The following is a 27,978-nucleotide window of genomic DNA, read 5'->3' on the forward strand; positions in this document are numbered from 1 at the left end:
ATTAGCAGATCCAGTCAGTCAACTCTGCCTATATAGCTTCAACTCAAATGAGAATAATAATACCCACGAAGTAGGCTTGCAGGCTTATGGCTTTGTAAATAAGCCTGTACATACAGGCCATTTGGCTCTCACTTGGGGCACTTGCTTTTCCCATTGCTTGTACATATTATGCTGGTAATAGTCTTGATAAAAATATCTTTTATTGCCATCCTGCCACTTTTGTGACATTCCAAAAAAAAATCTTAGGATTCTAGTGGGAAGATGGGGTGTCTCATGTTTGGAACAGAGCTTTGCATTCACATTTGGATTTTTTAAAAAATTTAATTGTAGATGGACACAATACCTTTATTTTATTATTTATTTATATGCGGTGCTGAGGATTGAACCCAGGGCCTTACACCTGCTAGGCAAGCACTCTACCACTGAGCTACAACCACAATCCCTCATGTTTGGAATTTTCCAAGTGCTACTTCAGAGGCAAAGTCCCTAGGCATGGGTTGACTGGAGTTCTTTTAAGGACACTCACTTCTCACCTGAGACTTTTAAGTCTTGCTAAAATCAGTCCAGGTCAGGCAGACTTGGTGGGTGGGTGGAGTGGTGTTGTGTAATTTAAAATTTTTTGGTCTGAAAGGAAGATATTACCGAATGACAGGCCAGTTCCCCTGTAGGGATGTTGCTTCTCTGTATGAAAACTTTTCCTCCCTCTTGTTTGCAAACAGTGAGCTGCACGGGTTCTTGTGATTTCTGAGACCCAGGAAACTGACTTCCATTTGTGTCTGGGATTTTCTTTTTTTTTTTTTTGGTGGTGTTATTCTCCATTTAAATTGATGCTGTATAGCCTCAGTACACTGATCCACTTATTTTCCCCCTTTAATCCCTGTTTCATAACATTGGTGATGTTTTAAGATGCACTCTTGAAATTCATTAATGAACATCTGGGAGCTTGCTTTGGAATGACAAGAGTCAGAGAAGGCAAGGGCTGAGCCGGTGTGGGGAAAGCCCCTGTGGTCCACGCGTGGGGCACTGGTCCAAGAGTCAGGCACTGCGCTGGTGGACTGGGCAGCTCAGCTCAGAGAGGGGAAAGGCCTGGCCTCCTGCGCTTCCTTTACTCTCCAAGCCACTAGCAGGGCCCACTCCACTTTCCTTAGGGCTGCGCCTCCCAGGTGGCCCTTCGGCTGCCTCGAGGCCCGGGGCCCAATCTCGCTAGGGACGTGAAGAAGTTTCCTTTGTCAGTGGCGACCATTTGGCGCCCGCCGCGAAGTAAGGAGCAGCCTGACCACCACCGGGCGCAGGCTCGGATTTACGCCGGCCCCGCCAAAGCCGGCCCGGGAAAAGCCGGCGCCGCGGAACAGCGAAGGGCGGCATCCCAGACCGGCCGGGCGGGGGGGTGCGGGCGGCACCCAGAGCGGAGGACGGGTCTGGAGGGCCCTGCTGGGACCGCGCTCCGGGCTGAGACTGAGTGCGGGCCCCGGGGGCGGTGCTCCGGGCGGGGCGGGGACTCTGCGCGGGCTCAGGAGGCGGTGCTCCGAAGGGGCGGGTCCCCGAGCGGGCCCAGGGGGCGGTGCTCCGGGCGGGGCGGGGACCCAGCGCGGGCCCAGGAGGCGGTGCTCCGGAGGGGCGGGTCCCCGAGCGGGCCCAGGGGGCGGTGCTCCGGGCGGGGCGGGGACCCAGCGCGGGTCCAGGGGGCGGCGCTCCGGCGGGACGGGGGCGGCCGGCGCTGGGCGGCGCTCCGGGCGGGGCGCGGCGCGGCGGGCCGGGCATGGCGTCCATGGCGGCAGCGATCGCGGCCTCGCGCTCCGTGGTCATGAGCGGGAACCGGCCGCTGGACGAGCGGGAGCGGAAACGCTTCACCTATTTCTCGTCGCTGAGCCCCATGGCCAGGAAGATCATGCAGGACAAAGAGAAGATCCGCGAGAAGTATGGGCCCGAGTGGGCGCGGCTGCCGCCCGCGCAGCAGGACGCGATCATCGACCGCTGCCTGGTGGGGCCGCGCGCCCCGGCGCCCGCCGACCCGGGGTACCCCGGCGACCCCGAAGACCCCGCGCGCTTCCCCGGCCTGCGCGGGCCCACGGGCCAGAAGGTGGTGCGCTTCGGCGATGAGGTGGGGCTCCGGACACGCCCCGCGCGAGGGGGAATGGGCGGCGAGAGGGGCCCAGCGGAGACTGGGGCTCCAAGACCCCCGCCCCGTGCGAGGGACGTGGGCGGCGCCGGGGCTGGGGGCGCCTCGGGGAGAAGGGAAGGGGGGCTTTAAAGGCCACTTACTGAGCAAAGCGGACCAAAGTGGCGACAGCGGGAATTCTAAGGCCGGCTGAACTGGGTTCTGCCCCAGCTCTGTCCTTTGGCAGCTGTGTGGCCCAGGGAGAGTCTTAGAGCCTCAGTTTCCTCGAGTGAAACGGGGATGGCGCCCACCCGCGAGGCACTCAGCTCGCGGTGTCAGTTAGTACTTGTGCCGGGCCGTGAGCTCCGTGGGGAATGAGGCTTGAGAGGCCGGTCTCGGGGAGGAGGGGGCGCCTTCCAAGACAGGGACCCACCGTCCCGAGCCCACCGTCCCGAGGTGCGACTGGGGGGCACGATGCGCTTTGTGCGGCGAGCGTGGCGACCCTGTTTTTCTACGGAAAGATCCTGGGAGAGGAGTTTAGATGCGCTCCACAGCCTCGCCCCTTCGGAGGGGAGGGCAGGCTCAGCCACAAGTCTACCCCTGCTATGCGCAGGGAGTTCGGGGTTGGGAGGCCCGGGATTTGTGCGCTAGGAAGCTTGGTGCGCTTGGGAGTGAGTGTCCCCGAAGCCTTCCGTGCCCTGGGACCTCGCTTGGCGGTTGGTCTGACTTCTGCCTGGAGGGGCGAAGTGAGAAGGAGCAGCAGTGGGGTCCACTCCGCTGAGGCTGCTACTCAGGCTGCTGAGGGGAGGGGCCGGGGGAGGTTTTCCCGGGAAGTTGGGGACTGTGAAGGGACTCAAGTTCAGAATGAGGCTTAGAGCAAACTTGCAGGCTTGGATATGTGGAAACGTTCGTTAATGCAGAATGTCTGTGGCCATAAATTCACTCTGACGTCAGGTCGGGAAGTGTGAAGTATAGGACTGTGTTGCCAGCAGCGCCCGGATTCTCATGGAATTAATAGAAAACTCCCCCTTGGACTTTCAACTCGAAGGCTTGCCAGGAAAAACAAGGGCGTGGTAAGCTGGGAAAAGGAAAATATAGGTTTTAAAATGTCTTCCAGAGCCGAAACAGCCCAGGGGGAAGATGTGCACTTCTGTAGATGTGCAGGTTTGGGTGTGAGAAGTCAGGCGGCCCTTGGAAGGCATAAGTAAATAAACCTGAGGGCAGTAAGCCTGTAATTTCCTTGCAGATGTTGGAGAGTGGCTGGCCCTAGCCCTGGCCCTGGGTTTGTCCAGCTGAGAGCAGTGGCATGACTGCTTGTCATCAAAAAGCCAGGCCACGTTGCAGCTCAGGATCGCTGGCAGGGACAGCCTTCCACCAGGCTGAAGTTCTACTCTGGGTCCCTATCTGGAGCTAGACTGATCTCTTTCTGGACTTGCAGACCCAGTGTGACATAAAAACAAGGGAACCGCTGCGGCCGCCTGGGAGCTTCCCAGAGCCACCAGCCCTGTCTTTCAGAATTGAATCCCAGCTTCTCACACATGTTGAGAGCTTGCCCATACCCTGGCTTACCCCTGACAAACTCAGCACAGGTGGCCACCACAGGCACAGCCTTGGTTTTAGGAGAAGTCTGCAGGAACATTGCCAGGGTGGCTGGGTAGTTTAAATGCCATCAGACGAGGCAAGGGGTTGGCACTGAAGTGGAGTTTGCATTCTCGTTGTTGCTCACGGGAGATCACTTGTGGAGGAGGGCAAGCTCCTGGGCATAAGGGATGATGGATAGGACAAAATGGGAGATGACCCCCAGCTGGGTGGCCCCAGGTTTGAGCAAAGGACTAGCTTGAGTAGGGCTGTCCCTTCCCACTTGATCTGTCTTCTCCTGTGGTCACAGGGGTCCCCATGCCCTGTCAGCTGCCCTGAAGGGTGCTGCCTACTTCTTTGAATACTCCCTCATTGCCAGTGACATTTTTGTGTCCCACATAGCAATATCCTAAGTCAGTGAATGCAGACATAATGACCATAATCTAGTTATTTGTATGTGTTACTGGAATAAATAGAAGTCTGATTACATGATGGTGACCACAGATCTCAGTGGCTCTGGGTGTGGTCAGGGGCTCAGTTCATGCACTGAAGTTGCCTGTGTGCAGGACAGGTGCAGCAGTGTGTGTGTGTGTGTGTGTGTGTGTGTGTAGTTTCCATGCCTGGTGAGGTGGAAAACTTGGGCTGGCTCAGGTCCCCATGCTCTGATGATTTAATCTGGCCCCTTGCAGAGAAGAAGGTGGCTGTCCTTGTTGAGGCCTTGAGGTACTTGCCAGGTTTCACATTTTTTCTTCGTAATCAATTGAGCAAGTATTCCCCACGTCCTATTGTATTAGGAAGTAACGGCATCTTAGCTTAGTCTTCACCAGCTCCTTTAAAAATCCGGCTTGTGACCTCAGTAAATATCTACAGAGTGGAATGTTGCCCAGAGTGCCAGCCTTCCTGCCTCCCCGAGGCCCCAGGCCCTCCTGTGTGGTAAACCTCGGCTGGTGCTGGAGGAAAGCTCAACACAAAGGAGGGGCCCCCACATCTGGGACCCAGGTCCTCACCGCAGTCAGCAGCAGGTATTGCCTCCTGCGGGCCCTTGGCCCCCTGGAGTCGGCCTGGCTTGGAGCAGGTGCACACAGCATGCTCCCTCCTGGTGGAGGATCTCGGTGAGAATGGCAAGGCCTGTCTGCAGGTGGAGGCTCTTTACAGTCTGGCTTGTCCGCGCTCCTGATGGCTGTGAGTGCTGGGAATGGCTGACCTGGGGAGAGGAAAGGTTCTTGCTTTCTAAGGGTTTAGGGAACACCCTGCATGCTTCTTCTGCTTCCTGTTATCCATAGAAAATTGAACTCTTGGGTTTGTGTTGCTTTCTGCTTCCTGTCCCCACCCCCAAACTCCATGCCACCCATCCAGCAAGATCTGAGTAGGTGTGGGAGGCTGCAGAGTTGCTCACCCGGTGCCGCCCTCTTGGCTACAACAGGCCAGCAGATGACTGGGAGGCCTGAGCCCGGGCAGCTCCTTTGTGTGGATCTGCTTGCTGCATCTACCTCTCCATGAAGCAGGTGGGGCTGGGCAGGAGTGGCGTTTCCTCACACCCATCCTCAGAACCCTGATCTGGGTTTTGCATGGGGAGTGCCCCCCACCCCCAGCACTGCGAATTGAAACCAGGGTGCTCTACCACTGAGCTACACCACCACTCCTTTTTACTTTATTTTGGGACAGGGTCTAAGTTACCAAGGCAGGACGGAACTTGTTTTCTTTCTGCCTCTGCCTCCTGAGTGGCTGGGATTCAGACCTGCAGTGTTGCTCCCGGCCATACCTGAGTTTTAAGACCCTAGGACCAGTTAGTTTCGCCCTTTCCTCAGCAGCTGAGCATGATGGCTGCTATCCTTGGACCCATATCCCTCTCCTGCTGCGGGAACCTAGGGCTTTGCTGGCCACTCTCTCACGCCTCATGGCTTTACCTCCTTTTCTGAGGCTGAGTCTTGGTCTCCGGGCTCCCAGACATCTCCTGCACTGTCCTAGGCCCTTTAAGTCCTGGTGGCTTTCCTAGTCCACAGCGGGAGGACCTGTAGGTGTCGTAGGGGTGGAGTATCTGTCAGCGGCCATCCTCCAGGGGCTGCCTGCCCAGGACCTGCCTTGCCCGCTTTTGAGGGTCCAGGTTCTGGAGGGCCTGTGGGCCTGAGTCCTGCACAGCCTAGATATTTGGTCAAGTAAACAGATTTATTATAACAAGTTGCATACATCAGTATGGTAGTTGTCTCAAGCCCCGCAGAAGCAGCCTTTGCTGGGGAGAGCAGGCAGCTGCAGGACCTGCGGCTCCTGAAGTCTCCCTTCTCATTTACTTTGACACTTTGGCCTTTTATTTTTTTTCAGATTTTGTTAAAATTAAAAAGAAGGTAGTTTGGGAGTTGCTGTCTCAGTATTTTGGACTTGCTTTTTCAGGAGGTAGAATGTGTGGATTGATCCCCCCTCTGTGTGGTGCACCCGTGCATGATCTAGAAAAGATGACAGAGTGGGTGTGGCTTTTTGTGTCTCTGGCTGGGGCTCTGTATGGCCACTGGGCAGGCATTGAGAAATGGCCAGAGCCAGTTCTGAAGTCTCTGCTAGGCGCAGACCGTGGGCTGCCTGAAAGCTTCCCTGGCATGTTGAGGGTTCTCCACCCTGATCAGCACCTGGCTGCGTGCCCTGGTTGCACAGGCAGAGTGGCCTCCCTGCCTAGGTGCCTTTGCCTGCCGGCTCCAGTGGCACCCGGGTACAGGTTTTACAAAGAAATGAAATGACTTGTTCACAGTCACGCAGGAAGCAGGCAGGTAACTAGGAATCGCTCACACCCTGACCAAGACATTCCCATAGTACTGAAAAAAATATTTTCTTCAAAATAAATAAATAAGGAGTGGGTGAGTGCAGGCCAGACCTGTCTCCTTAGACTCCTGCCCACGTTCTGTTCCTTCCTTGAAGCATGCTCCACCCATTCTGCACCCTGCCTGTCACCATGGTGGAGGCACTCGGTTCTGTTTCTGCTGTGTGGAGCTGAGTCTCTGGATCCGCGTGCACAGTGGACGCACCCAGGACTGCATCACAGCTGCTTTCTGTCTTCGGAGCTGCACTCATATCTCCAGTTATGGAAAGGCCCATCTCAGCAGAGTTAAATATATTCCAGTTAAAGGAAACAAACAGCCAGATACCATAAGTGTGTACAGTTGCTGTGAATAGGCAATAGGTAAAAAGCATATTTTTATCATTCTTTACTCCTCCCCTTTTTAATAGATTTAATTTTTTTAGAGCAGTTTTAGATTTACAGCAAAAATGAGTGGAAAGTTCAGAGTTCCTACCTACCCTTGGTTCGCAGGCAGCCTCGCTCACCTAGTGCACCCCCATGGGCAGGCAGTCTATGGTCATGGCGGTCCGTGGTCACGGCCCTGTGCTGATGTCTCATCACCCTAGGTCAGAGTTCGTGTTCGGGTTCACCATGGCTGATGCACTGTCTGTGGACCTCGCCCATCGTGCAAAGACAGGATCCACCACAATGCATCACACAGACCAGGTTCACTGCTTGAGAACCAACCCCCTGCCAACCCCATTACTCACCCCTCTCTGCCTCTCCCCAGCTCTGCCTTTCCCAGGGTGTCACAGCCGGGGTCGCTCAGGCTGCGGCCTCTTCAGAGGGGCTTCTTGCATTGGTGCTGTGTGTGAGGTCCCTCTGTGCCTCTCCTGACTCAGTGCCAGGATGGGCCATAGCTTGTCCACTCGCCTGCTGAGGATGTTTCGATGGCCTCCACTATTTGGCCGTTATGAGTAAAGCTGCTGTAGACGTCCTGGTGCAAGTCTTTGTGCGGAGGTAGGTTTTTAACTTCCAACACCAAGAATCAAGATTGCCTTAAAGATCTCGTTCTTTAGCAGGAGAAGTCAACACAAGTGTAGATGGATTTGCCTTGAGCTGTGTGTTTTCAGTTGACTGACAGGCCCAGGGTGCTGTGCCGTTCAGTGGAGTCCGCAGAAGGATTCTTCTGTCCCTGCAGCTCGGACGACTCACCTGCATCCTTGTGCTTTGCCTGGTTGGGCCGAGAAGCTCCTGGCCACCTGATATCACCAGCCATGCGTGGGGCCTGTCTTTCCCTTTCCTGCAGGCTCTGCTCTCTGAGTCTCATCTCTCTAACTTATAGCATTTCCCAGCTTAAGCAAGATGCCATTGTGTACTTGCCAGAAACTCAGAAGCTCCTCTAATGTGAAAACTTGGGGAGGAAAGTGGCCATTCCTGGTCCCGTGATCTCCTTGCAGCCTTTTGGATGCTGCTTCTGAATCTCCCAAGAAACCTGAGTCTGTGTGGGGCATTGGAAGTTGGGATTCTTATTCTTAGGAAGTTGGCACTCCTGGTAAGAGGTGGTGGTTGATAGTCTGTGCTGTTCCGCTTCTGGGCGAGCAGATAGTGAAACATTGTTGTTAAACGGGTACTTGCAGTTCTTTGTATGGAGTCTGCAAACGCCAGTTGGAACAGAAGCCTTTAGGAGGTGGCCTGAGTCCTGCGGCTCCTTGGGCGCGGGTATGCTGCCCTGGTTGGTTATTAGGATGTACAGCTGTAATTCTGCCTTGGGGGGTGGTCAGGCCTGGCCTGGACCCACATGAACCAGGGGTTTCAAGGGAGTCCACTGGAAGATTGTGAGAGCCTTGTGCATGCTGTGGCTAGTTTAGCTGGCCAGACAGATGTGGCCTCTGGGCACCAGCAGCTGTGCCGCGGCATGGCCAGGAGCTCCTGAGCTCCTGGGGCTAAGAGCGTGCTCAGGGTCCATGGGTCCTGTGAGTGACTGAACCAGAGGGCTGCCTGGGGAGGAGCTGCACCAGAAACAGTTTCCTAGGGAGCTTCGTTTTCCAAGTGGTGCTGGGGATAGAACCCAGGGCCTTGCTCGTGCTAAGCGTGTGCTCTACTTCCACCAGGCGACCAGCACACTGGTTTCATTAAAGAGGTTCGTGGCATAAAAGTTAACTAGTGAGATCAAAATAAAACACACAGACTCAATTACCTTTTTCTATGACCAGGTCCGAGACGGCTCTCATCTCTCTGGCTCACACCTCGAACCACCCGGTAGGGCAGCAAGGCTTACTCAGGGCTAGCAGGAGAGAGAGAGACAGCATGCCAGGGAGTGGCCTTTTATTGGGGAACAAGAAATTCAGGGGAAAATTCCATCCAGTGAAGGTCGAGGGGGGCAGCATTCCAAGGTCAGGGTCAGTGATTGGCCTCAGGGTCAGTGGTCAGTCACACCCCACACTGACAGGCTCTCGCACCTGGAGAGGGTGGGGAAAGCTCCGACACAGTTTAGCCAGAGCGCCTCACACCCAATCCGGGAGGTGCCCAATCACGTGCGAGAATGGCTTCCCACACTCTACCACTGAGCTCCTTCCCCAGCCCCTGTTGTTGATGTGACTGAGTTGAGTGGAATACACAGATTCTGCTTTTGAAAACGGCACCCTTGGTGGCTCTGATTTGTAGCCAAATCTGGGAACTGTGGGGCTAGGGCTCTCAGAGTCTTGAGTTCAGTGGCTACCTAGGGCCCTGGGGTCCTGGGGGTCATTCCTACTGGATCCCATGAGAGGTGGCTGGCTGCTGGCTGCTGGTTGCCGGGCCATGTGCAGAGGCCGCCAAGGAAGCCCCTTGCTCCTGCCCTGCTGCCTTTCTTGGATCAGCTTGAGCAGGGCCTGGGGGACCTGTCCATTTTACAAGTTGGAAGCCCAGACATACTGGTCCTAAAATCAGAGAGAACGTTACCAAAGACTAAATGCATAATGGTTTCTCATCAACTTCAATTAGAGGAAATGTTAATATTTATAAAATTTCACCCCATTTGAAATGAATTTGAAGTCTAGAGTTCCCCATTCTAGAATAATTTTGCAACAGTCATGACTTTTACAGAGAAATCACAACCAACTATAATTGAGTGAGCTAGATAATCTCAAAAGCGATATTACCGGAATCATTTTCAATTTTAATAGCAGAAATCACATTCACCATAGCCTGTGATGGACTTCAGTCCATTTGCTGCTGGGTGCAGCTGTGGTGTTCTGGTAGATGTTTGACACCTGGCTCTGAGAGAGGCGGGGCCAACCTTGGTATCTGGCACAGGCCCTTTGCACGGCATCAGCTGTGGCAGAGTCTGCGCAGCAGTACTGTAAGGCAGCTTGCAGGAGCCAGAGGCGCAGCAGGCTCAGGAGCAGATGGTGGCACCATGTGCTGATGTACCTGGGAAGCAAGAGCCTGAGCATAGCCCTTTTTAGAGGAGAAACACCTTTAAAAGTTAGACTGTTTTTCAGTCCAGTTTTAGTTTCCCAGCAGAAATGAGCACACAGCCTTCCGCCCAGACTCGCTGGAGCAGACGTGCCTTCTCCATCATTAGCCTCCCCAATCAGCCTGCCACACTCATCAGAGAACCTGCAGGATGTGGTCAGCGTCTCCCCACGTCCCACTCACCACAGGGCCATGTTTTAGGGTCATATGTGCTGGACTTGCTGTCCCAGGTCCTCTGCACCCGCCTGTCCACGCCTCCTCTTCCCAGCCCCCACAGCTGCTGAGCTTTCTCCCCCCCACCCTGCTGTCTCCCCAGGATGTGGTTGGCAGAGCCAGGCAGGCTTTTCAGAGGGCTCCTCTCCCGTGGGCACTGGTTCTTAAGATCCTTTCAGGTCTTCCGTGGCCTTATTCTGACGAAGCACACAACCTTCAGCTGTGACTTTAACCATTCTTAGGTGTGCAGGGGCCTGTGTGCTCAGTGCCCGTGGCCATCACCGCCACCCATTTCCAGAGGTTGCCATTTTATGATGGAACTCTGCGCCCTGTAAGGAACAAAGCCCTGAGCGCCTTAGGCAGCAAGTGCCCGTCGCCTGCCCCTGAAAGCCAGCTCTGCCTCTGCCTCTGCTTTCCTGCTGCTGTCTCGTGCAAGTGGTGCTGCAGTGTCTGCCTCTTGCCTAGCTCTCCTCTGGGCTCAGTGTCCTCAGGATCCAACCACCTTGGAGTGTGCACCAGTGTTTCCTCCCTTCCTCAAACTGAACACTGCGCTGCTGCACCGAGGGACTGCACCGGTCAATCCTGCAGCTGTGACTGTGGTGTGGAACTGCCCGTGTGAGCCCCTGCTTTCAACTCTTTGGGGCACACACCTTGGGATGGAATTGCTGGGTGAATTGCTCACTCTGTGTCCCATGGGGTCCATGTTGCTGGTCAACACAGATGTGTTGAGATAGGCTGATGTTGTCCTCCAGAGGTTAGGTGGTGATTACAACGTGATTATTGCATCGTTCCACATCATACACTGTATTTAAGTTTTGTGGTGGGCCACCTCTGGGACAGTGGGACAGAAGAGTCACCTCCTGCAGGACGCTACCCTGTTCTCCCCAGGGTGCTGTTCCTCTGCCCCGGCAGAGCCCCGGGCTCTGTGGGCCTGCTGGGGTTCACTGTTTTCCGTTTTGTGATGGTGGCCACCCTCATGGATGTGGAGCATCTCACCTCTGTCCTAATGTGTTCAGCTGTGAGATTGCATGGCTCAGCCTTTAATGATGGCTGTGCGGAATTACAGGAAGGGGAAGTGCCTCATAGTCAGCTCTTGCAGGATGGGTGAACGTGTGGCTGTTGTTTGTTTTCTCCCTTGGAGTTTGGTGACCTGAGCGTGCTTCTGGGCTGAGTTGGCCTGTGGAGTGGACGTCTCTCACGGAGAGGAATTGGACTCTGAGGGTGGTGCTCTCCAGGGCGAAGCCCACTGGTCTTGTCCATGGTCTGAGTAGCAGGTGTCCCTCCGTGCAGTGTCAGCCCTGGGGCCCAGAGCAGCCCGAGGGGCATGTGGACTGCACCACAGTGGCAGGTCACTATTGTTAGGTATCCATTGGAAGTAGGAACGTGAGGAGCACAGGACAAGGGACAGCATTGTGCTGTGGTGTGTGTCGGAGTGTGTGTCCGGGCACCCAAATGTGCGAGTGAGGGTGGGCGTGTGATGGGTGCTGTTCCTTTGGGAGTCGGCACCATGTTCACGCGAAGCCTGGGAGCCCGTTCCTCCCACCAGCACTCCTGCGGTTGGAGTGTGCAGCTGGTGGCTGACGTCACAGCCCCTGTCACATTTTTGTTTGGTGAGTTTATTTTTGTTAAGTACTTTACTGTTTTCTTTTATGGACTCAGAATTGCAGAAATCCAAGGAATCTGCCCCTTGACTTAGTTTCTTGCTGGAGCAAACAAAATACTACTGACACGAAGCTGGGGAAAAAATCTCAGCGTGACATGTCTCCGTCTGTGATCCCCATGGAATTTCACCTGGCCTGGTCTGCGACCACTGGGACCTGGCCTCCCAAGCTCTGGCTGACCCTGTGCTCCCCAGGGATCAGTCACATTCCAGAACCAAAAGCCTTCCTGGTCTAATCTTTCTAAGTCTCAAGGGACTCGAGTTATGTACGTGACTTGTGAGAGTCTAGCTCCCATGTGCCCCATCCTGTGCTGGTGGTCCCGTGTTGCCTCCACTCTGTAGACCCCACACACTTCCATCCTTGGAGGCAGTGAGGCTGGCAGCCCAGTGCAGAGGGTTTTGTTCAGATGGCTCCTGTGCCGTCCCCACGGTGACATCCAAAAGGCAAGGCATCAGGGCTCTCTGTCTCCCCCTAAGAACAAAGATCTTGTTGTGCTATTACTTCTAAGAGGATTGCAGGGTCCCAACAGCACAGAATTTCAGAGACTTCCAGGTCATTTAACGCACGGTCCCCTCCCTCAACAGGCACCCAGAGACGTGGATGGGCCTCAATAGCAGGCTGACCCTGGCTCCGCCTGGAACCTCTGCTCCAGGGCGTGGTAGTGCACATCCTTCCAGAAAAAGTTGGGATTGAACTGAAATTACAAAGGGGATGGCAGTGACCCCGTCCTTCTCATCTTGAAAGTCCTGGCTGGTGGCCAGGAGGCAAATAGACAGCACAAGCCAGCTCTGAAGCTAGGACCACCCCTGAATGCTGCTACGTGTGGTGACACTCCACTGCGGGGGACCTGCCCTGGGCTCTGATGGGGTAGGCCCCAGGTGCCCTCCCGCTGCTGGGGCCTGGTTCTCACGGCTCACGCCTGGGCCAGGGCTTGTGCTCACGGCTGTGCCATCCTTGTCCTGGCACACTTGTGGTCAGCTAAAGGCCTGAACCTGGGTCTCCCCATAGCTCCTCCTTGCCCTTGTCCTCAGGGTCCACAGAGGGGCCTAGTGCAGGGGACATGTCACTCCTGGGCCAGAGGCGAGAAGAGCTGGGCTCTGTGTCCCACGTTAGGGTGAGATGTGGGAAGGTATGGCTTGACCAGAGCCAGGGCGTCACTGGGTGTGGACCCCGATGGGCAGGCATTGGGGCTGGGGGAGGAACAGCCTTTGTGGTCCTGGGAGGCCCAGTGCTAGCCATAGGTGGGGCCTGCGGACCATCACGGCTCCCCCCTCCTGCATCTGGGGGAGCAGGCCTTCCACTGCCCGGGCCCAGCATGGCCTTCATCATTACAGTTCAGCAGTGGACCCCGTGCTGTTCATCTCAGAGAAGGCTGGCTGCGGGGACCCAGCTGGGCCTGGCAGAGCGGCTGTGTTGAAGGCTCTGCCTGCGGGCCCTGGGGTTTTCCCCAGTCCCTGCCATGCTGGATGCCAGGCTGGGGTGCGGTGGGCTCTGCTGGAAGCTGAGTGGAGGGCCCTGGCAGGACCATGGAGGTGGGGCAGGTCCCTGACGGCAGCGCAGGACTGCTCTGTGTGGAAGACAGAATGCACTGGGTTCTTCATGGAAATACATAGTTACTTGGGTTTTATTGGTGGGTGGTGAGATCTGGATATAATTTTAATACCAGTTTCAGTTAAAATTCTTTATCCTATTTTCAGTCTGTGTCAACCGTGGTGACCCACATTGGTCCAGAACCTGGGTCCCTAAATAGCAGGGTGCAGATAAGGTCTTTGTTAGCTCAGGAATGCTGCAGGGAGCAGAGGGGAGCCCAGGAGGCCCCCCTAGCCGTGGATTTAGGCCAGTGGACAAAACCTGCAGGTCCAAGGTCAGATCCCAAAGATCTGCCCTGCCCCCCACCCCCCACCCCTGGCCCCAAGGCCAAATCCCAGGGACTGTCCCGGGACTCTTCCTGCTTGGTGAGGCCTGGGAGTGGTGCCAGAGACCTTGGAAGGAGGCCCTGCGTCTCAGGGCGTTCTCCACTGTCCTGCTGACCCAGGCCTGCCTTCTCTGCTGGCCCTCGGGGAGAAGGAAGCCCCACTGTGGCTGGTGCTGCTGGCAGATTGTGCCTGGCATGCTTTTCGTAGGTCGGCTAACGGGGGTGCGATTCTCCCTTCACTGGAGGAAACTGAGGCTGGGCAGTCTAAGGCATGGTCCACGAGCAGGCAGCTCTGTGCTGGTAGCTGAGACTGCTGGGCCAGCTCCTTTCCCATGCAGCTTCCCTGCCGGACTGGCCTCCATCCCCTGGAAGTGGCTCAGCGTCTAGAGGGGTGGCAGCCCCAGTGGGAAAGGTGAGGGAGGAGCCCCAGGGAAGGGCTTCAACCTCCAGGGCAGGCTGGAGACCTGGGCTGCTTAGCATAGTCAGGCTGTGCCTGGGTTGTGCCTGTCCCTGCTCCCACGGTCCTGGGTGGCGTTTGCACGGGGATGGCCCAGGTCTGGATTCATTCTTGAATTTCTGTTCCAGGACATCACCTGGCAGGACGAGCACTCTGCTCCTTTCTCCTGGGAAACTCGGGTAAGTTGGCTAAACTTAGGTCCGTCCCTTGAAGCAGAGTTGAGTAGTTCACCCTTTTCTGCAGCATTGGATGGACATGGGGAGCGGGGCCCACACCGGCTGCAGGCAGCAGGCAGCCCATCGTGGTAGGGAGGAGAGGTTGTGAAAAGCCGGACACGTGTGCAGTGGCAGAGTGGTAGTCGGTCTGATAGCCTGGGCCCATAAGGCCCTGTGACACCCCTGATGCCCAGGCTTGGGCTGCCCTGTGGGGGCCCTTCTCTGCCCATCCCTCTGCCCACCAGCACTTGGCACCACAGTGGGGGGCTGGTGACACAGCTTTGAACCTGTGGTGGGGTGAACTTAGCTAGTTGGTTCGTGGCTGATAGAACCCACTGTGGGCGGGGGCCTGGCCTCCAGGCACCGGGGTCTCCGTTGCCAGAGTGGCTCAGGAGCAGGGGTCCAGATGGTCTCTGTGCCTTGCCTTCAGCCGTCTTGCTGCCCCAGAGGGACAGGGGCCCAGTGACTACGGGAGCTGCCTCTCACACCAGGAAAAGAAGCGGCAGACAGGCTGTGTGCCGGTGGGCAGTGGCCATAGCAGCGTGTGCGAGCAGAGGTGGCTGTGCCTGGGCGGGTCCCAGCTCACACTGGGGTTTTCAAGTGCTGCTACTTCAAGGGGCCTGTGTCACTTGTCCCCACAGCTTCTGATCAGAGCCCTGCCCTGGTATCCAGGAACAGCTGGGAGAATAGGTGGGGAGAAAGGAATGAGGAGTCCTTGAGCAGACTGTGAGGCTTCCGCTGGGAACTGTCCTGAAATGAGCCATTTCCCCAGGTGCTGGGCAGCTGGCAGTACACTGTTCAGTGTTTAGTGAGCAGCTGCTAACTGCTACAAATGCTGGCTGACCAGACCATGCAAACTGGGTGCAGCTGAGGTATGTTTGCACTGAATCACATCCCCAGCCCTTTACTTCTAAGTTGCTGAGGCTGGCCTCAAACTTGGGATCCTCCTGCCTCAGCCTCCTGAGTTGCTGGGATTATAGGTGTGTGCCATGGTGTCCTGGAGATTATTTTTAAACCTTAGAGATAGGTTTGGGGGTTGTACGACATGCGCTCACTGGAGCATGTTCATTTGGAAAGTGTAGGTTCCCTTTGCCATTGACACTACCGCACCAGGCCCCAAGCATCCTAAAGATGCTGGCATCTACACCCTGCACATCTTTTTCAAAATTTCATTGTAGATTAGTGCAGAACGCAGGTCCGTGCAGAGGGTAGGGAGTGGGAGTGGTCTGATGGGAGCCAGAGCCTGCATAGGGACTGGCACTGGTGGAGGGTGACCAGGGTTGGGCTGGGTGTCGGGGAGCAGCCTGGAATGACAGTAGCTGCCACCCACATGGACCTGTCTCCCGAGGCCACAGAGCAGGCTGGGTGGCCAGGCAGCCCTTCCGCACCCTGGTGCTCAGCCAGGCCCTCTTCTTCCTCTTCTGTGGCCACAAGAGTGGCAGGAGCATCTGCAGGGGAAGCTGTGGAGGGAGGAGCAGGGGCTCTGTCAGGAGTGCCAGCCTCGGGCATGGTGGCCTTCCTTGTCCTGTTCTGGGCCCTTGGTCTGGTGACACGACAGGGTGAGGCAGACGAGGCCAGGCATCCAGAGGTGCTGGCCGAGGTCTCATGGGCCCGTGGAGCCCCCCACTGTGTGTCCTGGAGCCGTCCAGGGGACAATCACCTTCATTGCCCAGTGTGATGGGCGTCCTGGGGCACAGCGGCCACTGACCTGGGCTATGCAGAGCTCTCCCCAGCCGTCAGCGTGTTAGGTGAGCAGCCCACATCCTGTAGCCACCCCGCCGTCCACCTCCAGGATGCCTTATTGTAAACTGCATGTGTTGTGGGGTGCAGCGTGGGGTCTTGTGCGTTGTGGGGTGAGTTGAGCTAGTGACGTCCCCAGAGCTCTCCACCTTGCACAGCCGACACTGCCCTTTAAACAGCAAGTCCCCAGCCCCTCTTATTCCCACAGCCCCCTGGAAGGGTCATCTTTTCCTCCCGTCCTTCGGCCTGGCGGAGAGCCGGGGAGGGGTGGTACCCCACCCGCTGCATTCTTCTCTCATGCTACTGAAGTTTCAAGAGGAAAAACCAGCGCCCAGTGCTCCTGGAGGAGGCCGGAGTGCAGAGGATTCCTTGCATTCCCTGGCCGCCTGGGCTGGAGGGTCTGGAGATGCCTGGGGGGGCTGGGCAGGCAGAGCTGGCCCCAGGACCCTCAGCCTGCCCAGGCTGCCTGGCTTATTTGTGTCTGCCCGGGTGTTCAGCTCTCTTTCTGGGGGTGGTAAGCGAGCTGGGTGGGGATCCGTTCCTTCATTCTGAGGGCCAGTTAGGGCATCCAGAGTAGGGAAGCCTTCCAGGGCCTCCGTGGGGCTGCAGGCTCATGTCCTCCGTGGTGTGTCCCAGTACAGGGTTGTGCAGGCTGGGTTCAGTCGCCCGTTCCTTCCGTTGGTCAGCACGCCACAGTTCAGGGCAGGCAGTCAGGGTGGATGAAGAGAAGGGAGCCTGGGTCTGTCTGAGGCTTGCACCATCTGCTGCTGGCGGGGAAGGGGCCTTCCCTCCAGGTAGTGGGTTCCTTTGCTTCCAGGGGTCAGGAATACCCAGGTACCACACATGCTCAGAAGTTGTACTTCTGCAGAAGATGCCCCCGAAGGGAACCTGTGAGCAGGCACACCTGGGCAGGCAGTTCCCCAGGGTTTGTCCCTAACGAGCCTCTGCCCCTTGCTCTGACAGGAAGGGCTCGGGGATGGTCTACACAGTTAGCTGATTTAAAGTCAGGGTGGGTATGGGAGAGGGCCACAGCTGGGATTGGCTCCTGCCCACGAGGTTTTGATACAAGCTGGCTCTGCCCTACACGGGGTCAAGTGACAGCAGAGGAGCCTGTGTCCTGTTGCAGGGTCAGCTTCTATAGGAGAGGTGATCTTGCACAGGTGGTGGCTTTGTTTGGCTGCACCCCCAGTGTGATCCTTTTCACCGACAGTCCCCATCTCTGCCCTGCAGTCCCCTCCTCTGCCTGTCCCTCCCTCCTTCCCTCTGGGCTCTCCCTAATCCCTTCCTGAGGCCCAGGGCCCAGCTCCCAGTCCCCTGCCCTTGACCTCTCCCCAGGCTCCCTGATCCCTGTGGTTCCACCTGCTCTCTGGCCCCGGAAGCCACCAGTCTGTCCTGCAGCCCTCAGCCTGTGCTGCCCTCCTGCAGGCCAGTTCCTCCTCACCTCCTCGCCTGCCCCCAGTGCTACCCAAATCCTGATCCTGGTCGCCGTGCTGGGGCTCCCCTGCTGTGCATCACTTGTGCTGAGTCCTGTGGGTGCGTGCCCGAGGCCCATGGGCAAGGGCAGGCAGTGCTCCTCCAGGGCTGTGTGCCCACCTGCTGCAGCCCCTGTTGCCCCTTCTCCTGTTACCCCAGGAAGTGCCCAGGAGAGAGGCCAGGGCTGGTGTGCCTCTGTCCCTGTGAGGCTCAGCCCCTAGGTGGGCACACCGTGCCCCAAGGTCAGCTGGGCTGTGTGGCCCCAGTGAGGGCCTCTTCTGCCCTCTCCCGCCTGCCTCTGCACACCCCAGCAGCCTGTGCCCTTTGCCTGGTAAACACACTGGCATGTGGTATTTACACCTGGACCCTGCTAGGCCCTGCCCACCTGGGTCTGGCCCCGCTGGCCTGTCCCTGTTGGGCTGTGATTCTGAAGGTTTTCCTATGTGCCTCCTGCTCCTCCCGTCCTTGCCTGTGTAGAGAGGAGGTAAGAAGAATAACAGCTCAGTGAGGTTATAGGATCTGTCCAGCGCTGCGATACTGTCCAGCCGCACCCCTGTAGCTTCGTCCCTGTGAGTGAGGCCTGTCGGAGGCTGCCAAGCCCACTAGTTAGTTTTGGCAGCGGGCACACCCCTTGCTGGAATATCGCGCATTCCTCTCCAGTGAGTGGGACATAAAAATAGACACAGTGCTCTGTTGTGGCCTCGCTGTTTTTAGAAGAGACGTGGCCCGCTGAGCCCTGGTCCCCATGTGGGCTGACTGCCGCCCTGCCCAGCTTGGCCGGACTCCTCAGGGTGTGGAAGGTGGGCTGAGAGTGGAGGGGCCTCCTGTTCACTCTCCCGTCTCCCTGTGTGGAGGTAACAGAGAACAACTGTGTTGAGTCCCACGCTGTTCCGCCTGTCGCAGGTACCAATGACCAGTGGTGTCCACTGGCCACCAGCTCCTACGGTTTTCCATGCAGTGTTGCCCATGCTCGGAGAGGCTGTCATGACCTCCTTTCCCCAGAACCCAGCTCTTTTCCTTTGTCTGGAAAGGGACTTTTTCCAGAGATGAGGAACTTGTCTGCGGATTCACAGTCTTCCCATTTCCCACCTCCTCTCCCAGCCCTGAGCTTGCCAGGGGCCTGGGGCCAGGCAGAGGAGCCGCTGTGGGTCCTCAGATGAGTGAGGGGCTGTTGCTCCAGCCCTGCTTAGTGAGTGAGAGTGGTGGTCCTGGTCCCTCCATGTGAGTGAGTGTGTTTGGAGGTTCCACCTGTGCCTGGCACACAGTAGGTGCTCACTGAGTGGCTACCTGAGCTGTTCTTCCTAGATGTGCATGGTCTGAGGTCAGCAAACCTCCCCTTCGGACCCCGAATTGTGGGACAGCCCCCGGATCCCCATGGATCCCCATCAGACTCTGGCTCCTCTCAGGCCTCACTCTGGTTCCCTGGGTGTGGTGCCTGTTGCCCCAAGCTGGCTTGGTGACCACAGGAATGGGGAGGGGAGGGCGTCCAGGGCCATGCAGGGACAGGGCAGGGTGCTGTGGGGTGTGCAGCTTCCTGAGGAGGAGCAGCTGGGTCTGGGCTGGAGAGGGCAAGTTGCCTCAGCTCCTTGGTGGGCTCTGGGAGGCACTCAGATGGCTCCCACCAGAAGTGGACAGCAGCCCAGGACAAGCCTGGGTCTGGGAGGGAAGGGCACTCCCACACGCGGAGTCACAGAGCAGAAGCCCATGGGACTTGCTCTGAGATGGCAGGGGGCTGTGTCCACCTGGCCGACGGCTACACTGCCTGGCTGGGTGCGAGGGCCGCTGTGGGTGTCCCCATGAGCAGGGCCCCAGGGGACCCTGGGCTGGGAGGGGCGGCTCTCCACCCCCTTGGCCTTGCCAGAGTTCTTGCTGTGGGTCCTGGGGCTGCTGAGCTGGGTGGTCGCGGACCACACGGGAGGCTGTGTTTGGAAATTCTGGGTAACAAACCCAGATCCCGTGGGGTAGGGAGTGGGCCAGAGACCCTCTCACATGGCATGGTTTAAAGGGGATTGCAGCCATGCTTTGTTTTTAGAATTAAGAATACAGGAGAAGCAGGCATGTGAGAGCTTTTCTTCTGACTCCCTGTCTTCCCTGTTCACCTCCAAAGTCCCCAAACTAGGCAGCTGCTTGGGTCAGCCTGACCTCTGCCCAGATGAGGCCCTCCTGGGGAGCTGTCCCGAGGCCTCCGTCTTGAGGCCTCTGGGACCCGTGAAGCCCCAGGAGCAACCTGTCACTGTTTGTTTCTTCCCCACAGTGATGTGTCCTAAGAATGGCTGCCAATGGCCTCTGTCCACAGTGGCCTGGCTCAGCCTGTTGCTGCACCCAGGTCTGCAGACCCTCCGGCCTCGTCCTACACGGGCCAGAGAAATTGCTGATCCCAAAAGAGCCTGCGGTTCAACAAGGTGCTCGGTTTGAAGAGCCTTTGTACAGAGTTTCCTGGTCATAGTGCCCCATCTCCATGGGGTAGGCCGCCTGTTTGAAGCAGGTCATCTGCGCACCCATGGTGTCCCCATGTTCTGCTGTGGAATTAAAAAATGAGCAGTGTATTCAGAGTCTCACTCAGAAGTTGTCCATTAAGGGCTGCATCACCGAGGATGGACATGCAGAGGTCCCGTGGGTCCTGCCAAGCTCTGCTTTCCCCGCACCTGGTGGCCACTGGCTTTGGGTCCATGCAGCCAGGCTTTGGGATCACTGGGTCAGGCTGAAGTCCTAGCGTACAGCTTCCTGATAGACTCATGACCTGGGGAATTGAGTCATTCCAGACCTCCATTTCCTCATTTATAGGATGAAAATAATTTAAAAACTGCACTCCATGTGCCCGGGGCATGCCCGGGATGTCCATGTGCTCTTGAACATGTCTTCTGCAGGGCTGGCTTTGATGGCTGTGTGTCGGGTCTATTCCTCCAACACCGAGCACCCAGGACCTTGCCTTGCGGTGTGAATGTGAGCTCTTTGTCTTCTGTCCTAAGCCCAGAGGGGTGACTCCTGGCCACCAGCCTGGGATCCAGGAGCACCTCCGTTCAGAGAAGTGGGTGGCTCTCTGTTCAGGGCCTGTTGTCCCCCTCGCTCTGGCAGCATGTCCCACCCATGGGGAGAGTCCTGGGAGACTGCAAGAACGTGAGAGCCAAAGAGGACATTTACCAAGTGCAGGAGCCCGTGTGGTATCTTGGAGAGCTAGAAGCGATTGGGTTGGCCAGATGGTTTGACTCACTCTGTGTCCACGCATGGCCGGGGCAGGGAGATGGGCTCCCTGGGAAGCAGATGGACAGCTGGTGTCCAGAACTGTATACCACCTTTGTGTGTTGGTTTTTCACTTCTGGAAACCTCTCCGAACATGGCAGCCCAGAAGTGGGGACAGTGCCATGCACGCAGTGTCCCTGGCCCCCGACTCCTGCAGTGAGGACTCAGGAGAATGTTGTGTGAGCGGGAAGTGCTGACCAGGTGTCAGGCAGCTGGAGGAAAAGCTGGCAGCACGGAGGGCAACGGCAGGCACCCGGCAGCGTGGGTGGTGCCCAAGACTGAGAGAAGCTGCAGGCTGGAGGCCCCCTCCTAGCACACGAGCTAGAGGGGCAGCATGCCTAAAGGTGGCTGTGGCGTGGGAGGGCAGGGGCTATGTTGGAGTCTTCTGTTTCCCCTGCTCTCTGTGACATCATTTTATTGCTTCTTTATTTATTCACTCTTTTGCAGAACTGGGGATTAAATCCAGGGGCACTCCACACTGAACCGCTGTCCCCAGCCTTTTTTTTTTTTTTTTGAGACAAGGTCTTGCTTAGGTCCTCGCTAAATTGCTGAGGCTGGCTTTGAATTCGTGATCCTCCTGCCTCAGCCTCCCGAGTTGCTGGGATCACAGGCGTGGGCCACTGCACCCAGCTTGCTTACTTATGAAAAGGGCAGGTATGAGGAAGTGGAGGTGGGGGCAAGGGGAATTTTCAGAATTGATTTCAGAAATGATGGGATAGCAGGTACCCTGTTCTGCAGAGCTGGGGATGTGATGGCCTCCAGTGGGCTCTTCTGGAGGTGGTGGCCACTGAACATTTCCCTAGAGTGAAACTCTGTCAGCTCTGCTTGGCAGCACGTCCCAGGTGGCTCTGGTCAGCGGGAGGCTGGGTCTCAGATGTGGCTGGTACCTGCCCTGCCCCTTCCTCCCCTGTGGTCACCATTGGAGGCTGGGTGGCAGGATGCAACCTGGCCCTCTGTAGGCCGCGTCCTTGCTCCTCATGTTCCTGGGGCCTCACCTGTGGGCAGCAACTCACAGGGCCTGCAGGAGGCTTGTGTACTGCTGGCCTCAGCCAGATTCGGACTCAGGGTCTTGGAGCTGCTGGCAGGGCCGGGCGTGGTGAGGCTGTGCCTCGAGATGGCTGTGTCTCGGGTATGCAAGCACAGTCCTGCAAACAGCCATTCAGGACACGGGCAGTGCACGGCCAGCAGCTCCTGAAGTGTCTGTCCAGAGCAGGGGAGGTGGTGAGGGGCTGACCGCCTGCTCCTTGCTGAGCTTCCATCTTCCTTCTCTTTGCAGAGCCAAATGGAGTTCAGCCTCTCCTCCCTGTGCATCCAGGAGCCGAGCAGCGGCACTCCCACCAGTGAGCTGAGGCCACTGCCCAAGGTCTCCCAGGGCCCACAGGCCCTCAAGCCCACCCAGGGCAGCAGGTCGTCCAGCCTGGACGCCCTGGGTCCAGCCAGGAAGGAAGATGAGGCGCCCTTCTGGAAAATCAATGCGGAGAGATCCCGGGAGGGGCCCGAGGCCGGATTCCAGTCGCTGACCCCCAGCCAGATCAAGTCCATGGAGAAGGGGGAGAAGGTCCTGCCTGCCTGTTACCGGCAGGAGCAGTGGGTCCTTCCCAGTGTGAATGTGGACCGGGAGAGACCACCGCCTGCCCAAGCCACCTCTGGCATGCTGCCCGAGGACCAACTCTCTGAACCCTTGGGGAAACCACTGTCCCTAGATACCACACAGGACGAGGACAGCGCTCTGGGTTCAGAGCCCACGCCTACACAGGTGGGCGGCCCGTGCCAGGGCCTCTTCTGTCCAGGTGCCTCTTCCAGGGGCAGCCAAGGGGGACCCCAGAGTATGGCTGCAGGGTGTCCATGTGGCCTTCCTCGCCCTGCTTGCCCTCTCACTTGCCTTCACAGCTGGCTCCACCCCAGCCTGGTACTCTGACTAGTTTGCTGGCCATATGGCTCCAGCCCTCCCTTGTGGGCAGGTGGGGAGGGGCTGGGGGAGTCTGGGAGGAAGGGTCAGTGTGGGGAGGCTGGGAGGCCTGCCCTCTCCGTGGGGCCTGTGGCGTCAGGCTGTGGCTTTGGGAACAGCATCCCAAGGCCTGGAGAAGCAGGGGGGACCCGGGGTTGCTGCCCTCCTGCCTGCAGCACAGGCTGGGGTGTCCAGAGGAGGGATGAAAGAGGAGCTCTCCAGGGCGTGGACAGATGCAGAGGCCAGGTCTGCTAAACCCTCAGGGTGAGGTGCTGGGTGTTGGAGAGGGATGAATTGCTGGTGGCTGGAGTGTCCCTGACTCCTGGTAGGAGTGGCCCCTGTCATCTTTCCTGGGCAGTCTGTGACACTGACGAGGTGGAGACAGCAGAGTGAAGACGGAATGTTTGTGGCGATTCTAAATGACGCTAGTGTTGGAGGGTTGCTTGCAGCCAGGACGCAGAAACAGGGGAGCCTTTCTCTCCAGAGGAGGCTGGCTTTGGGGCATTGTTCACGAACAGTGCTGTGTTGTGAGCGGCTGGGAGCTGGCTCTGGGCATCATGGGTGGCCGAGGCCCCAACAGGGCTCTGTCGTCCGTCCTTGAGATGGCCCTGCTCACCCCCTGGTGCTGTGCTGCCTGGTGATGTCTCCCTGGCTGTGACCTGCAGAGCCTCACTGGAGGAGTCCTGAGGGAGGACGGGAACAGGTTGGCATGGCCAGAGCAGGAAACGAGGGTCCTGGCCTCCTAGGAGTGTCCACCCATTGGTGCTGGCTGCACAATAGAACCTTATGGTGATGAGAAACGCCCTCAAACAGGTCAGCGCTCCTGCACACTCTCCACCATGACCAGGCCTTTTCTCTGGGGCTGCCGTCCAGCTGTCTGATTTACCTGTTGGTCAGGATACAGGCACATGGAGAAGCCCACTGCACCCCAGCTGCTTTGCTGTGCGCCCCAGGGCGTGGCTGTTAGCAGTCAGGCCTCCTGGCCTGTGGGACCCTGTGGTCATCTGATGGTCACACTTTCTTTGGTTTTAAACATCTTTAAAACTTAAAACTCACACTGAAGTACACGGGACATGAGCACGTCATTCCTGCCCTTTCTGAGTGTGGGGTTCAGTGGCCCTGAGCAGTGTCAGCGTCATGCAAGCCCCCGCCTCCTCTGAACCAGAGCTTTCCTCAGTGCCCTGGGCCAGCTCACAACCAGACAGACTTGCTATGACACCCCTGCACCCCTGGAGACGCGGGCTGGCATTGAGAAGCTGCCTGGCTTGGTGACCGGCTTGCTTCACTTAGCGAGTGGAGTGGCCAGTAATGCCCTGCTGCTGTGGTCGCCCGGCATTTGTGGGCAAATGCTTGCTTCCTCCCTTTGCTGTTGGGACGTGGGTGGGCAGATCTTTCTGAGTCCCTGTTCTTTGCGTGCCTCCCAGATGCAGGATGACTGTACTAAGGATTGAACCCGGGGCGCTCAGCCGCTGAGCCACATCCCCAGTCCTTTCTTTTTCCTGACCCAGGACCTTGCTAGTTGGCTAGGGTCTTGTTAAAATTTCTGAGGCTGGCTTCAAGATTTTGATGTTCCTGCCTCAGCCTCCTGAGGGCACTGCCTGGGCTATCAGTGATATATTTTTTTAAAAAAATTTTTTAGTTGCTGTTGGACACAATATCTTTATTTAATTATTTTTATGTGGTGCTGAGGATCGAACCCGGGGCCTCACACATGCTAGGGGAGCGCTCTACCACTGAGCCCCAGCCCCAGCCCGCTATCAGTGTTTTTGAGGAGCCTCTCTGCTCTTTCCCATGGCGGATGCACCGTCCCACTGTCCCCCTAGCGCTTGTGAGGTTCTGCGTCTGCCCTTCCTGACTGGCACGTGGCTCTCACCCTGGCCACTAACGTGTGAGTGAGTCTTTCCTGAGCTTGGTGGCCGTCTCCTTGAAGAACACTAAGTTCCCTTGCTCACTTTTAAGTTGGGTGTTTGTGGTTTGCTGTTGGATCGAGGTGGTCTCTGGTTACTCTGGGTTTCCTGAGGAATCCTTGATCCTTTGCGCCTCCTGAGGAGGTGCAGCCCACAGTTCCAGCACCTTCTCCCTCCCACGGCTCCACAGCCATCTCTGCAGGCTGCTCTTCCCAGCCTGTCCTCTGCTGCCCCACCTGGTCCCTGTCTCCAGTCCTGCGGGCTTTGCAGGAAGTGTTTGTGCCAAATGCCACCTGTTGGCTCTGACGGGAAGTAGGACGGCTCCATGGGGGCCCGGAGGCTTGTGGACCTGTGACGGGGACCAAGGCACAGACTGCGGCACCACATCCAGGAGGCAGGAGGGAAGGGAAGGGGATAGACCACACTGCTCCTTCCGTGGCATCTCAGGTGAGCACACCTGGCCTAAGACACGTGTCCCGGGAAGCCACTGACCTTGCCCAGCCTTTCCTGTGTGCTGTAGCACGTCAGGGTCACTGCCCAGCAGGCGGCTCCCCGCTGGACCCAGCTGACCCTGAGCATGGTGCAGCAGGGGCCTGGCCTGCTTTCTCAGGGGCCGCCCAGCCAGTGCCGCATCCCTGGATTGTCCCTGCTCTCAGAGACCCACTCCATGACCTTTCACTTCCCCCACTCGTGCACACTAGCCTTCGCAGAGTTCTTGCCTTCCTCTCTGCGTGTGTAAGAACATCTCTGTTCTTGCCGAGTGATGCAGAGGATTGTGCCACGCTGGTTGGCTCTGCGCACCTGTGCCGCACAGCCGCGTGGGCCACCGTGGGGCGCAGGTGGGGGTGCTGGCACTGGACTTGCTGTGCTGTTCTCAATTCGAGGTCAGGGCCCGAGAGGGAAGCAGGCAGCGTCATCTGGGCCACTGTAAATGAGGTGCTGTTTTTAGCCCCACATCCGAGGGCTGCATCTCACTGTGCTCCTGTCTCTGCAGGCTGGCTCCAGCGTCATCCTGAAGACCGGCTTCGACTTTCTGGACAATTGGTAAATGGTGTCGGGCACAGTGCAGCCGGGAGCCGAGGTGTCCAGGGTGCTGTGCCCAGGAAGGGTTTGCAGCCTGTTTCCTGGTTTCACTACTATTGATTTTTTAGAAGCTGGTAAATTTGCCAGTTTTTTCTTCATTTTGTTAAAACCAGATATATATGCTATTTTCAACAATTTGGTAATGGAAGTTTTACATCTGGAATTTTTAAGGACCATTAGGAATTTAGTGGATCTTGTTAGTAAGCCCTTCCAGCTCTGCCCATGACCCTCGTCTCAGGAGGCCTCCTCACCAACGTCACCAAGTCCCCACCAAATCCTGTCTCCTGTTCGTGCCCTCCCTACGCAGCTGGTCTCCTTGGTGGTGGCTGCCACGACCTCGGTCCCGCATGTTGGCTGCTGCTGTTCCCACAGGAAGATCTGCCCTCACGAGCTCCCAGTGCTCACAGCCCCTTGCTGGAGGCACATCCTGCACCATGTGCCACCCGCCACCTTGGGTAGCTTCCAGGAAACAGTCCGTCCACACGCGGTGGACAGCATCCGTGAGCTGCCCATGGTCACTGAAGTATCGATCCTGTTTAACAAGAGCTGCGTGTCTGGAGTCGTGCGCCGACCTCCTGTTATCCGTACCTAGCTTCAGCAGCTGTGGGCTACCACGTTGCTTGGTTTTGTACCAGTTTCTTTTAGGAAGCTCCCAGCACTTATGTGACCTGCTACTTGTCCCCATGCTGCACATGAATGGTCGGGGTGGCAGTGCTGCTGGGGCAGAGGCCCCTCTGATTCACTACTGCTGCTTTCCAGAGGAGACGGGCTGTGGCTGCCCACCCCCAACTGCTCAGGCTGCGTCAAGATGGGCCCTCCCAGCCCTGACCACAGCAGAGTGGGAGAGGTGGCTGGTGGCCCCAGCAGTAGTGCCCTGGGGCCCCACAGCACCCCAGCAGGGCTTGTCTGGGGCTGGAGCAGATTCCCGGGCTGTGTGGCAGGAGGGTAGACCTCAGCTGGAGGTCACTGCCCTCACTGTGCCCTGCCCTGTGCTCTGGCAGGAGGCGCCCTGTGCTGTGCCGTGCACACACCACTGCCACTGTGTCCCCTCACCTAAGGCCTTATTCCCTCGGACCCCTGCCAGCAAGCTTTAGGACCAAAGGGGGGCTTTTAAAAATACGCTTCCTAGGCCCTTCTGAAGTACTCTCCAGGACATCATCTGATTCCAACCGCTTCCACCCGCAGCAAAGTCTCTGCCAAAGCCATGGCTAGCAACTGTGCTGGTCCCCACCCTCGCTCTGTGCCCCAGGGCGGGGCGTGGGTTTTACCTCCCTCCTCTGGTCCCTGACTGCAGTGTGGCAGGTAGACATCCCTCTGTACCACGTGAGCATTCTTGACGCATCCCCCCCCCCACCCCCGCCAGCTCAGCCCAGCTGGGCACCAGCCCCCTAGGGGCCAGCACTGTCACACAGGGAACCCAGGGCCTCCCCCCTGCCTGTACCTCCGCCTCAGGGTGGCGGCTGAGCTGGAGGCCAGGGTGCTCCTTGCTGTGGGGGTGCTTGCTGGTGTGGGCAGCAGAGAGAGGGCTCCTGTTGGCACACCTGGTCAGCGATCTCTCTCCTTGCCAGAAGTCCCCCTTTCTTTCCAACTTTCCTGTGAATCTCAGCATTCCGGTCGTCCTCAGAGCTGAGGGGTGGAGCCTCTGAGGACTCCATGCTCTTGGTCCCTTTGTCTCAGCCTTGCAAGCTCTAGTTACTCTTGGGGGGCAGCCCCCCATAAGTGAGTGGAAGCCTCAGCAGGGAGTCCTGAGGGGTCTCGTGATGTTGGCTCTGTCTTCGGGAGAAGTGCAGTCCTCATCCTGCCTGACGGGTGACCATCCCCCACATGGGTGGTCGGTGCAGAGGCGACTTTCCCTCCCCCAGGTTGAAGCTCCCTGTTTCCACGTGCTTCTCCCCCAGACTCCAGGTGGGTCTGTCAAAGAAGGAGCTCATGAGCACACTCCCCAGCAGAAGCCTGTGTCTGGTCCTGCACCTAGGTCTCGGCTGAGGACCAGCGCCCTGCTCTCACTGCTTTTGCAGAAGCCCTCCAGGACATCAGAACCAGGGTCAGTGTCACGGGCCTGCTCCTGTCCCTCCGGCCTGGGTGTGGCCCATGGGGGGAGTGGAGCAGGCTCCCTTTGGTCTTCCTTCCTTTGATACACATTTTCAGAGATGATGAGTTCTTATAATGTGTAACTTGGTTGTATTTTATACTAATTGCCTTTAATAAAGCCTTTTTAAAAATGCCA

At 57.5% G+C, this 27,978-nt stretch overlaps 1 protein-coding gene across 1 annotated transcript; it reads left to right on the forward strand.

Moving 5' to 3' along the window:
• The first annotated feature begins 1,726 nt into the window (after nt 1-1,726).
• On the forward strand, nt 1,727-27,978 carry CUNH1orf198 (chromosome unknown C1orf198 homolog). Its single transcript, XM_046432099.2, has 4 exons — nt 1,727-2,101; nt 14,274-14,324; nt 22,090-22,569; nt 25,663-27,978. Exons 1-4 carry the CDS (start codon nt 1,760-1,762, stop codon nt 25,714-25,716), a joined length of 927 nt encoding a protein of 308 aa, XP_046288055.1. The 5' UTR covers nt 1,727-1,759; the 3' UTR covers nt 25,717-27,978.

Source organism: Marmota monax, unplaced genomic scaffold (genome assembly GCF_021218885.2).
Source record: "Marmota monax isolate L192 unplaced genomic scaffold, Marmota_monax_Labrador192_F-V1.1 WCK01_AAM20220418_F8-fsc00071, whole genome shotgun sequence".
Classification (NCBI taxonomy): domain Eukaryota; kingdom Metazoa; phylum Chordata; class Mammalia; order Rodentia; family Sciuridae; genus Marmota; species Marmota monax.

Excerpts from the sequence above, each read along its gene's own strand:
- CUNH1orf198 (XM_046432099.2), top strand. The coding sequence starts at position 1,760 with ATGGCGTCCATGGCGGCAGCGATCGCGGCCTCGCGCTCCGTGGTCATG. Across the intron at positions 2,102-14,273 it reads TGGTGCGCTTCGGCGATGAG|GACATCACCTGGCAGGACGA; the intron begins GTGGGGCTCCGG and ends TTTCTGTTCCAG. Across the intron at positions 14,325-22,089 it reads CTTTCTCCTGGGAAACTCGG|AGCCAAATGGAGTTCAGCCT; the intron begins GTAAGTTGGCTA and ends TTCTCTTTGCAG.